Source organism: Physella acuta, unplaced genomic scaffold, assembly GCF_028476545.2.
Source record: "Physella acuta isolate Inbredline_101_S28 unplaced genomic scaffold, ASM2847654v3 ptg000662l, whole genome shotgun sequence".
NCBI classification, from domain to species: Eukaryota; Metazoa; Mollusca; class Gastropoda; family Physidae; genus Physella; species Physella acuta.
In genome coordinates, this window is record NW_026732181.1 from 117,513 (window position 1) to 131,458 (window position 13,946).

A 13,946-nucleotide genomic window follows, 5' to 3' on the forward strand; every position below is an offset into this window, starting at 1 on the left:
AGGTTTCTGTGGAAAAATATTAAAAATTTCTTATGGGCGGCACTTGGTATCTTTTCATTGGGTGTCCTGTACAGTGGGTAAGGGGTACTACTATAATCAGCGTTAAAACTGCAACAGGCGTAGCCACCAGCGCCCGGCTATTCGTGGCCTGAAGTGCCCGGGCTCCCCTGTGACCACTGGTGCTTTCGTTCATTTAAATAAATGCTATAGGCCTACACTAAAGACATGATGGGCAACAATAACCGTTGGCTATATCAAATCAAGTGCATCCTCTGGTGTCCCTGCAGGGTGTGATTTAGCGCCCTGGGCTTTCCTATGAGCGCAATGGTGCCTAAGTTTATTCTAAACAGTGCGATAATCAATGGATAAGATGGGGCGTTTTAGTCGCTCACTAAATTGAATCAGGCGCGATTTTTTGGCATCCCTGCAGGTTCCAGCTTTGCGCTGCGTGCCATAGCATGAGCGCTATATCACCTATGTTCATTTTAAACAGTTTGATAGACTATGCATAAGATGGGGTTTTAGAGATATTCACTAAACATTATCAGGCGTGTCAGCTGGCACACCAGCGGGGTACGATTTGGCGCCCGGCGCTATCCTGTAAGCACTATGGCGCTTATGTTAGTATTAAGGAGCACCCTACAATATTAACAAGGCAGCACGCGACCTTCGATGATTAAACCGAGCCAGGGGCCACATGCGGTGCCCCTATGGTAGTGTAATCAGGGGCTCACTAGAACACCCCTCTAGGTCCCCATAGCAGCAATTTCTGCAATTTCTGTAATAGGTAATTGGTATTGTCTAAACTGGCAATTTGGCATAAAAAAAGTAAAATTTCTTTTATTGTCTAGTTTTAAACATTGAGAACCATGAGTCATTATCTTTAAAAAAAAAACTAAATTAGAGAACAAATTATAAAATCATATTTTTACCACTTCACATAAGCAAGGGATAGTTAAAAGTTTAAAAAAGTATTTACTAATTACTAAAGGAGCAACCCCTAAATATTCTGAAATTTTAATAATTAAGAAGGGTTAAGAGTGGGAGGATGGGACAAGTGTACTTAAATAGAATAGGTGGTAAATTTTATGTACTTTTATCAATGACATCGTTATCTTTGTGTATCCTTTTCGGCATTTTATTTTTTTAAACTCTATTTTATGCTTCTACAATCAATAAAATCATTCTTTTTTAATTCTTAAAAATTTTGACTTGATTTTATATTGTTTTCATTTTATGTGACGTCACACTATTGTTCCCTATTCAACTTTTTAGTTTCTTTATGTTTTCTCTAGATTGCTCTTGTCACACAAACAGATATGTGCTCAGACAGGATAGTGAAATTATATATAGGCTTAAATATACACACACACACACATGCTCATATACCAGTCACACGTTTCTGTGATCTAGTTCCACTCAACAGAGTGACACAATATTTCATAAGTTTCATCAGCGCATTAAAAATTGTGTATTTTTGACGTTTAACCTTGTTTACTAAAACTGAGTTTTTAAATGTAAATGATGCCCATACCTTATTGTGCCTGAAGCACACCAGGTCACACAACAGCTGGGGTGCCTGGCCCCCTATGCAAGACTCCCAAGCAATAGACCAGAGGTGCTAAGTTAGCCGCGGGGGAGGTCTGGGTGCCAACCATATCCTTCTGCCCTGTGAAATTATAAAATATAATTGGTAGAAAACTTCCCAGGAGTATTATCATCAACTAGTAGGCTAAAAAAATTATAAAGAAAAGATGTATGCATATTAAATTGTATATGAACACGTGATATGTATGTATATTATATATTATCACTTAGCTAAAGCATCCCACTGTAATTCAATTAAGCTCAACGAGTTTTAGTATTGATAGGTAAAGAAAATTAAAATCCATGTGTATAACAATATTCTTTGTTAATATCTGTAATTTTGGGATATAGGCTTTTGCTGGTTCTGAATTAAAGTGTGAAAATATTTGTTTTAATTAAAAAAACATTGCAGGTATCAGTGAGCTCACATCATCCAGGATCAGAAAATGACAGCCCAGACTCTAGTAATGTGGATGATCTCACCATGTCAGAAAAAGCACTTGTTTTGAGTCAGTTATTTGATAAACACTTGATAGCGCGGAAAAAGAAAATACAGAATATGAAATACTACATTGAAAATAAAGTAAGTATTTTCAATGGAGTCACTTCTTTAAACTAGTATTTATAAACATTTAAATCATCCATAAGAATTACATATTTAAAAATTATTTTTATCTTTTTAAAAATTGTAAAAAAAGCTGTTTCATTCTGTATTTTCAGATTAGTCTTCCTATTCACCCTTTGACCCCAGAAAGCAAGGACAAAGTCTACAAGCTGCTAATTGAATCTATTCCAGATATTAACAAATCTATTATAGGTGTTTTATAATTCTTTGCTTTATTAACTATAATTATAATTTTAAATACTTTTACGGACACTACTAAGCTATTTATTACATCTCCCATTTATCTGTCAACGAGCTGATATTTTAGAAGTTTTTTATATTTATTTTATTTTATATATATATATATATATATATATATCTACACACACACTCACACACACGCATAAATATATATATATAGGTGTGTGTATATCAATAACATAATCCGCCAGTGTTATTTCGCACTTCCTTCCTTCCATTATGGGTATAGCCACTTTGTCTGTGTCACCGGGGTTGGTAATTTTTGCATGGGGAGAGCTCTATCTTTGGATGTGGTTGATTGGTAAAATGTGTTCATCAACTCATGCATTGATTAGAGGGAATGAGAAATCTGGGCAGACATTCATGAGAGCATTGTGCCATTTTTTAAACCGTATCTTAATTTTCGGGAATATCCATATCCAAAAACAATGCAACTCTTACACAAGGTACAGACATCAGTGAGATTATAGCGCCATTTCTATAACCATAGCAAAGCGCGGGTATAAGCTTATATATATATATATATATATATATATATATATATATATAAAATATATATTCATTTATATTTTTATTTTATTTTATTTTTCATTTATATTTTTTTTTAAATTTATTTATTTATATGTAGTAGCTGTTATTGGCTAGTATTTGCTCCAGCATTTAAAGCCATGTACAACTGTGTGTAATTGTTAACTCATATATGTATGTTTGTTTACAAAATGTTTTAAGAAAAATTAAAGAGCATTACATAATGCTGCGCTCAAAACAGCAACAGCGCGTCATTCTAAAAATTAATGTTCACATCACCTGCCATTTCTCAATATCACGGTTCGTTACACAAATATAATAAGCATCAGAGTCAAACCAGTAAAGCCACCAGTGCATATAAAATGTTAAATAACATGTACAGAATTGCCAATAATATTATAATCTAACTTAAAATTAGCGTATAACTAACATTAAACTTTAATTTTTATCTGAAATGTGACATGCTTTACCTGAGTGTAAGACGTTAGCCGCCCCTACCCCCACTCATCATTAACTCTCAGTTAAATTTCCTCCTTTCAATTACCACCCTGTGTAATTACCCCACTACACAGTACATATTTTTACCTTTCTTTTCCCATATCCATCTCGAAATTCCTAATCCTGTTGCTATCCAAAACCATATGCCTATCCTTAATCTTCCCGTTATCCTACCATTTCCAATACCGTTACCAGTACCACCACTGCAGTCGTCGTTACCGCTATGGCCATTACAGTTACTGTTACTAAACCAATGGGTCACTGTCAGGGGCTAGGTAATGTCCTACCGCAGTTTTTGGTCAGGATAATGTCCTGGGAGGTGAGGTAATTGACAGGGGTAATGATAATGATAACTATTTTTGGATAGTCAGAAGTGGTGACACTTCAAAGCTAATTTAAAGCTCACCAAATTAGGATTGTTGATGAACCATGTTCATAAGTATCATGTTAAATTATTAAAATTACAATACAATATATTTTAGAAACAATACATTTGCAAGACTTCTTTACCTTTAAAACATTCATCAATATGTGCCACCTTTTAAATATTGATCAATAGGCCTAAAAATTAAATTGTTACAAATTTAAGAAGAGAATGTCTCAGGTCAAAAATGTGGTTAACTTTAAAGAATTTTGGCTCTTAAAATCTCACATTCAAGACTCAAGTCTGGGTCTAAAATTAAATATTTAATGCTCTATTTTTCAGAATTATGTAACATTATTACCACAGGTCTTTCTAAAGGATTTTATCCAAGACATTCTTATATTACATGTTAAAATTAGTATTTTAAACAGTTCTATGAAACAGTTCAGACTTTAGTAAAATTATAATTAAATGTGTCTCTTTTTTTACCTTATTAGCATTGTTTCTATTCCATATTTTTTAGAAGAAATAATTCACTTAAAAAAAAAATAAAAGTACATATTTCAATAAATCCAGTTTCTCAAAAGAATTTTTAATTTTGCAGGTTATTGCCAGGAAGTACCAGGCTTTTCAATGTTAGCAAAAAATGATAAAGAGTATCTAATAAAGAATGCATATTATGATTTGTGGATGGTAAGTGCTAGTCATTTTTGTTGTAAAACTCCTTAAATTATTTGTTTATATGAATATGAACAATGAGCAAAGCTTGTATTAATGTATATAAATTGCATTATGTTACCCTCTATAAGTCAACATGGGATAGTTCATCTTAATAAGGGATTATGAAACAGATAAGTCTAGCTAGATGGAATGAATCTATGTGAAATAATCCGTTTGAAATATTTTTTTTAGGTATGAATATTTATATTTGTGTAACTGTAACCTATGATAGTTTTACAAAAATTATAATTACATTAAATATATATATTCATATATATTTATTTATTTATTTATTTATTTATGTATGTATATTTATGTATATTTATGTATATAATAATAAATATATCTCAATTCAAGGGAGTATCAAAAATAACATTTATTCATTTGACTATCAAAACTTAGTAATTCGTACTTTTTTTGTTCTAGTTAACCAACAGCATCTTTTTTCAAAATGATGAATGTTACCTGGTACTAGAAGATGGCACTTTCTATACTCGAGCATGGATGGAAAGGATTCTAAACCCTAATATTGTGGACAAAATTATGACTTTTAGCAGAAACTTTAACAAAATTAATATAAATGATTCTGAGCTGGCTATACTTTGTGCTATACAGCTAACATCATCAGATCATGGTAGGTGTTATTGTTATAAGGGGTAATAGTTATAATAAAAATATCTTCTAATCTTTTCTATACCTCTTAACTTTGAGAAAAATGTATCAAGACTAGATATATATCTCAACTGTAGATTAACACTATCCATTCCGGGCTGGCTACCCAAACTTAATATAAAAATTTAGTTAAAATGACTTCCAAGTCACCATTTCATCAACATATAGCATTCTCTTGAAATTTTAAAAGAATTTGGAAATGAAAAGTTAACCCTAACCCTATTGATATAAACGTGGTCTAGCTGTGTAGAGCTGGACTGCTAATCCGTAAGTCTCGAGTTCGAATCCGGGTTCAAGTCAGTAGACCGTCGCTGAGTCCACCCAACTCTGATGGGTACCTAACTCACGTTAGGGAGAGTAAAGGCCGCTGGGCATAGTGCTGACCACACTATCTCTTCATATGCCGAGGTCACAGAAAGAAGTGAACTCTACTTCACTTGCCCATAGACCGTCAGGTTTAAAAGGGAAACTTTACTTTTACTTTATTGTTATAAACAGCTTTTGTTATGCAAATCCAGTTCATAATCAAATAATACTGAAATAAAATGCAACCATTATACTTATTCCCATATATATATATATATATATATATATATATATATATGTGTGTGTGTGTGTGTGTGTGTGTGTGTATGAATATATAAATATGTGTATATGAAAATATATATATATAAATACATACTATACATAATACATTCTTTCATTTATATACATATAGATATAAAATTACCACATTTTAATTGTTTTTAAAAAAAATTAAATTAAATTATGTTCCCATTCAGTTTACATGATAGAATTCTTAAATATGAAACTTTGTCCACTTAACCAAAATAGTACTCAAGTTATCAGTATTTTAGAAACTGGAAATATAGTACAACTTCAGGATATTGGTGGACATTCAAAATTAAAACTAACTAGTCGACATATGGCATAGCATACACCGCTATTTAGTGACCGAAGACTTCCTGATAGACACAGTTGTCCAAAAAAGGTGGGTTTGGGCAAACTACTGTGAGTGAATGAAAAAAAGTAACTCTGGAGAGAGCAGCACACAATTGTCCATGAGTGAAAACATGTTTTGGAAGATACATGCATATACAGGGAATTGTCTGCGGGTACATGTGAAAGGCAAATTTGAATCTGATGGAGTCAGGGATATCTGGGGAATAAGGACATTTTGCGATTGTTTTACACTCCAGTACGTTGCAGTGAATGCTGGTAACAGTCAGTCTAGTGCCATTACAGAGACCTCTTGCTGGCATGAGATTTCTAAGAAGCATGACACCTGATCCAATTTTTATTTTGAGTTTATCCGGAAAGCATGCCAGTAGGAGTAAGACTGTTAAGAAATTCTACGGGGAATGAAAGTTCATCTGCGCGATCGTCTGTGATGATGAAGTCAACGCTGGTGAAAGTTACTTCGTCGGTTGGGATAATTTTCAATACTTGTTCATTCAGGTGCAGGAAGTCTTCGTTCGTGACACTTAATATAGCTCGCGTACTGAGTTGTTCCGAAGTGACAGTTGAGAAGTCGAGGTCGCAATATAGTTGTTGAATGGGATCAGAATGAAGAGGAAAAGAATGTGAAGGTAATGTTACAGGTGATCCAATTGTCCCATCTCCAACATAGAGAAGCCATTTTGCAAAATGCTGTCGTCAGGAAGAGCTCTCATATTTGTCGTCAGTGTAAGTACATGCATGTGACGACACAAAGGTTGTTTTTAATGCAACTGGCGACAGTGAGTGCTCGGGAGCCACCCAGAATGACGGGGAGTAGTTGTTGGAAATCTCCACCCAATAGTATTGTTTTCCCTTCATATGGGTGCGTCTCCCTGTGAGATTACGTAACAACCTGTCGACTACCTGGAATACGTATGCATGTGTCATTGGCACCTCATCCCATATAGTTAATTTGGATTGCAGAATATGTTGCGTATGTTGCGAGACAGGTTTGATATTGCATGTGGAAGTTGTGTTGAGCTTCAACAGTATTTTAGACACCAAATGTGCAGTACATCCGCCCTGTAACAATGCTGCATCCCCTGGTATGAATCAAGGTTTAAAGACTAAGGTATTCTATGCTCCTGCTGATTTCTGATATGATTAATGGGCTATTTTTTAAATTCATATTAAAAGTTATGTCTGAGAGTATTTCTGTTTAGACTATTAACAAATTGGGAACTAATGGCAATGTGTTAGACATTATGTTTATTGTTTTACATTATTAATACCAAAATATCAATTTTTGAATCTGCTCTAATCATCTCTCAAAGTAATCAATCAGGCTAAACACTATCAAATTCCCCATCAAATTCTTTAATTTATTTAGTCCCAGTTTTCATAAAACTTAAAATAAAAAATTTCATAAATGAGAAGTTTGTAAGATAATTTTTAAATTACATGCTAACTGCAATATTAAGCTTAATCATTTTGATGTAATAAATGACTAAAAATCAATGTATAGTTTTTCGCTCATTTGTTTTCTTGTCATAAATATTTGTAATGTTTTTTCTTCTAATTATTATTTTAAATTATATATTTCAAAATTACATTATTTTCATGGTTAAAAAATAAAGCTAAAACCACTTATGTACAGCCCAAAAGTCTATAGTTTCAAAAACTTTAAATACATCTTGTTGAATTTTTGTATCATTAAATTATTTATTAATAACAAATGTGTGCAACCTTTTAAAAAAAAATTTCTACAGAATAATACTCACTATTAGAATCTTGTCATGCTGCACCAGTCACTATAACAATAAATGTACAATCAATATTTGATATTTCAAGTGTCAGTGTCTGAAATAAAAATTAGATGGAGGTTTTTTTTTAAATTTGTCTTAGCCTAAATAACTATTCAGCTCTACACATGAAGGGGAATTTTTTGTTTAATTTACTTGAAAACATTTTATTCATCACAATTGCATGTGGAGAGCCAAACTTGTATATCGTAAATTGCTTTAAGCTTTTTTGTTTATAAAAGTTATATTTTCCCCAGTTCATTCTGGATTTGAAAATCTTGAGAGTGTTCATGAACTACATTCTACTTACCTTGACCTTTTTGCTGATGAAATAGCTAGACGCTTCCCACAGACAAATCGACGTATTCTGATTGATATATTTCGTTATTTACCTGACTTAAGGGAACTCAATAAACTGCAGAAAGAAATAATAGCCAATCTCTCCACCCAGCAATGCCCAGGTAATAAACTTAATTTTAAAATATTTTATGGTGCATTATTTATTCAAAGTTATCTCTTTAAAAAAACAATTTTATTTTATGTATAAATTGGTGTTTATATTTTAAATCTTCTAAATAAAACATTTAAAGCCATCAAACGAACAAGGGTAACTAATGCTTCGCATACATTAACCTAAATTACTAGTTATTATCTAAATGTCTATTTATTATTATAACAAATATTTTTTAATGACACAAATTTAATTACTTGTTAAGGGGACATGCACATTAAAAAATCTCCAAAATCCTGATTTTTTAAAATCATAATGGGTTTCTTGCACTTTTGGATTCTTTGTCCATTTTTATATTAAGAAAATAATGTTCTATAAATTCATATTTGTTTTTTGAGAAATTTGAAATAGTGTAAAATACTACTTCTGGTCGACGGAAATTACTCCAAATTTAACAGAAGGCAGAGAATTAGATCTTTTACTTATTTTGTTTATCTATCTGAAACAGTACTCAAGATATAGTTCCACTTACGGTTATCGGAAATTGCTGAAAAGTTGATACAGAACTACAAATTTGATATAGAACTTGTATATGAAATTTCATCAACCCAAGTTCTCAAGTTATCATGTTCAGAGACATACATACACATATACATACATACATACACACGCAGACATATGGACAAATTTGCAAAACCCAGTTTTTCCGCCTCGATTATGTGTAAAATGCTGGCATTTTGATAAATTTGGATTCAGAATTTTCACCCGATCAAGATAAGTCCTCGATGCTCCTTATATAATTAAGTACAGATGTGTAAAACAGCGAAAACTGTCAAAATTTCATGTAATTTTTGTGCACAATTACAATGCATCCTCTATTCTCTGTATACAAGAAAGTAAAAAAGCATAAAAACATTTTAATTACAAACTTTTATGTAATAATGCACTCAAAAGGAGAAAATAAATGATTTTCTTTAAATATATTATAATACTCTACTATTTAACCCTTTGAGCCCGCCAGGCCGGTAAACCGGCTTCAACATTAGGCATATATGTCCGAAAAGCCGGTTTTCCGGCCCGATGATCTAGCGTCATATTCCTAGCGGCTGGTATACCGTCTAATTACATATAATTAGCGGAAGACTGACTAAAACTGCGCATATGTCTTTTGAGTGCGGGATTATGATTTTAAAAATTGATTTTTAGGAAAAGTGAAAGTGTTTACGTTTTGTAGCAATGCAGCCAAAACGAAAAGCTGAGCTACAGCCGTCGACTTCATCACATAAAGTTGGTGCAAAAGATAAAGCAAAAGACCGAAATATCAACAAAAGAAGTAGAATGACTGCATCTCAGGCAATACAACTACTTATTGGTTCTGATGAAGAAGATAATATTCCTGGTCTATATTGTGATGATAGTGACGTTGAATTTGAGACTGAACACAGTGACATTGAAATTAACAGTGACAATGAAACTGTTCAAGTACGTTCTGATGCACGTGGTGTCAAGGACAAACAAAAAAAAAAAGTTTAATGGTGCAAAACATGCGAGTTTTTTCTTTGCATTGGGTCCGGCAGTGATAACTGTTTTGAAAGTTATCACACAAAAGTGGACTTCTGGTGGTGAACTAGTATGGCCAGGTATCAATAATAACAAAACAATTACTAAATGTAAATTGGTTTCTACTATGTTCTATTAAAACAATAATTATGTGTTCGTTTTATATACATTGTTCTGTTCAACCATTGTAAAAAAATAAAGAATTTCAGAAGCTTGCTGCATTGTTGTTTGATCCTGAGTCTGGATACCAAATTTGGCTTGATAATCTCAAACGGTTCAAAAGTTATAGGCAAAGTTAGAAGCAGATAAGTGAAAATCGGTTTGGGCCTGGGAGCTCAGGAAATAGGAGAAATTAGGTCAGGAAGGCCAGGGCTCAAAGGGTTAAATAATTACAAAGAAAAGCATGGGTTGCTTTCTAAATATTAGTAAAGGTATCTAATACATATTATAGCGACCCATGCATTTTCTTTATTATTATTTATTTACTTTAAATAGTTAAGTATTATTATACATTTAAAGAAAATCATTTATTTTTCACCTTTTTAGTTCATTATTACATAAAAAGCTTGTAATTTAAATGTTTTTTCTGCATTTTTTTTAATGCATTTTTGTCAGTACTTTAAATGTTTCAATACAATAGTTGCATGACAAAAAAACTATTGCGCTCTAAATGAACCATAAAAAATATGCATATAAAAGTGTGGTAAATAGTACTTTATGAAGGAATTTTGAATTCTCATAACAAATTAATTAGGCATCCAATTAATTCAAATTTGATGTAAGATTACATTGTCATTGGTTCATTACCCACGTGCCAAATTTGAAACTAATTGGTCACTTAGAAGTGCTTAAAACTTTCCTCAGCAGTTTCGATCCATGATCATCAACATGAAGACAGAGGAAGCAAGTTAAAAAGCTTGTAAAAAGGAGAAAATAAATTATTTTCTTTAAATATTATAATGAACTATTTAAATAACTAAATTAAGTAAACTACTTAAAATAAAGCGTGGGTTGCTTCTTAAATTATTAAATACCTATTAAAGCATCGACGGTTTTTCTTATAGTAACTTAAATGTAAATCTAAAAACCTTTCTAAAAATTGATCTACCAATCATGCTGTAGAAGAATAAAATATTAACATCTTTCACCTAAAACAACCAGCACAGATTTGCATGGCATATTTAAGTATCAAAATAATAAGCCTATGTTTATTTTATTTTTGCTAATATAATTAATAATAATAAATTGCATCTATCTTTTAGTGCTAAATTATGACTTCATGTGTTTTGGCTTTCTATTATAGCTTTGAAAAGGATGTAACAAGCTGCAATGTTTAAAAATCTGTTTTTAAATTCTGAATTTTTTAGTTACTCTTATAAAATACTTATGTTTATATTACAGAGAAGGTTGAATATGCCCCAGAACCAAGTTCAGATGTGAACATACCTTTCTTGAAGACGGATACACTGAACCACTTAAACACCTAGGAATCTCATTTAATTTATGAGCTCACACCTGTCTCTTTAATATCAATGTATAGTTTTTATTGCTTAGAACTTTTAGTTACTTCAACAGCCAGTATTTTTTGAGTAATAATTAATATACTTTTTAAACTTTAAATGAATAAAACATAATAAAATATTACTTTCAATTGTTAAGAACAAAAGGGTTGATTAAAAATTAGTAAGAATTAAGAATTCGAAAAAATACACTAATTGTTCATTAAAAACTATTTTAGAAATGAAATTGCAAGGCAGCTTGCAATTATATTTGAAAATGAAAGTCAAAATTGCTACATCTTTGTGTAGAGATCTCAAATAAAACCTAAGCTACAGGAATAATTCATTTAATATTTTATGAGATATTTGAAAATACAACTTTGTGAAATATGTTTATATTATACTTTGTTAAATAATTATTACAAAATGTTTACTGACCTAAATCTAACAATAATGCTTGATAAGTAAATAGCAAGTTAGATGGTAGATTGGGCAGCATATATTAGTTAAACTGCTGTTGTTAAAATACAAAATGGAAGAAAAGTTAGCCCATAGGCTTGGCCATCAAATTATGTGCTTTACAATATCTATCATATAAACCAAGGATACATAACATTTACTTAAATATATATACCTTATATGTTTTTTTCTTCTTAAATACTTGTTTTAAATGAAGAAATTTAACATTTTGAAGAAGTTAAAATAAAATTTTGTAAATCAGACCTTACTTCTCCTAACTACAATTCCATTTCTATTCTGTATTTTAATATTCGAAAGATCGTCATTATAATCATACTTCAAATCATTTTTATAGATTTATTGTTGCTTAGATTACCATATTTTTAAAGCTTGTAACATTTTTCAGAAGAGTACTGTTATATCTTTTGAATATAATTCAATTTATTAATTTGTAAATCTTTATAATTCATTAACCATCAAAATGTTTGAGCGTATAAAAACAAAACCTCATGTGAGGGAAATATAATGCATGTTGTCTATATTTTTTAATATTTGCCAACTGATAATTATTATTGAATACAAGGGATTGAGTATGTATTATTGAACACTGAAATAGCACATTTTTGTTATTAACCCCCCCATTTCATGTAAGGCTTTATAACATTTCTATTGATCTAAAAGTCCTTCTATCCCAACACTTATTAAAAAAAAATTTCAAAAATAAAAGTTAAGAAAATAAAAAAATGTTTATATAACCTACTCCATTTAACTCAATACAATAGAATGATAAACCATCCCACTCTTTTGTATTTTGTAATATGTGTACAATTTCAAATCTTAACATATTTAGTCCTTGTATTTAAGTTTTTAGGTTGTCATCATGTGTTTTTATTTTTTTTTATCCCTTCATATTGAATATGTTGTACATATAATATAAATTACAATCAGATATTATTCTTTATGCCAACTTATTAATTTTTCTTTAAATAATCAAGAAAGTGCTCAAATAATTGTTGTCTTTAAAAAAAAAAACTTGTTTAAAGTATCATATCCAAACTGGTAGAGTTACATATAGTCTTAGAATTTTATTATTCTTATTGCTAGCATGAATGAGGAATCAAGTTACAAAAGTTACCGTGATACACAAAAGGAATGGTACAATTAAACTTATACAAATAACACAAATAACTTAAAATGAAGCCCTTAGGTATCTGAACTCACGCTGTTTACATTCCCATCTTCTACTAGATATTTAGATTAGTTAACAACATTACAGAATGTTTTTGAAAAATGTGTTTCTTCAAACCTTGTAAAGACTGTGTTTATAGTTTGTGGCCTTGTTATTTTATAATTGAAGTAACTTATTAATATAATATTAAACTTCATTTCTTGAAATGTTCAATTTTACCTTTTAACAAATGTGCCCTCATACAGTGTTAAAATTAAGTTCCTTTGGAGTTTACATTCAACAACTGGGGTGACTTTGCTCCAATAGGTAACTTTGCCCTAAAGTAAATAAAAATTTGTTGGTAAATTAATTCTTTCACTTTTAAAAATGGTATATATGGTATTAAAGTTGCCTTTAATATAATAAAAATATATTTTGCTAATTTTAGGTGAGTTGAAACAATTTTTATGTACACAGTATCTACAAACATATGTAGCACACCCCACACATTTATAAATGTATGTATATATATATATATATATATATATATATATATATATATATATATATATATATATATATATATATATATATATATATATATATACATAATGTTTATATATAATATGAATATATGCCCATATATATACATATTATTTTTTTTTTAGTAATCATTACCACAGCCAGAAAACTAAGCAATTTTTTAGATTCAGCCACAATTTGGATAAGATATGAAATAACCTATTTTTATTATTTAACACATAGATTTTTAAAATTAATATTCATCAGTGTTTCTTCCTGACATTTTTACCCCTAGTGGAGGAGGGACTTAAA

General features: G+C 30.6%; 1 protein-coding gene across 1 annotated transcript in view; it reads left to right on the forward strand.

Moving 5' to 3' along the window:
• LOC131948857 (uncharacterized) overlaps positions 1-13,642 on the forward strand; it is a 36,312-nt gene extending 22,670 nt beyond the window's left edge. The window contains exons 6-11 of the mRNA XM_059310558.1: positions 2,000-2,170; positions 2,308-2,404; positions 4,447-4,535; positions 4,989-5,196; positions 8,233-8,436; positions 11,388-13,642. Of these exons, the coding sequence (XP_059166541.1) occupies positions 2,000-2,170; positions 2,308-2,404; positions 4,447-4,535; positions 4,989-5,196; positions 8,233-8,436; positions 11,388-11,473 (855 nt within the window). The 3' untranslated portion in view covers positions 11,474-13,642. The remainder of the gene's footprint in view (positions 1-1,999; positions 2,171-2,307; positions 2,405-4,446; positions 4,536-4,988; positions 5,197-8,232; positions 8,437-11,387) is intronic.
• Positions 13,643-13,946: the final 304 nt, after the last annotated feature.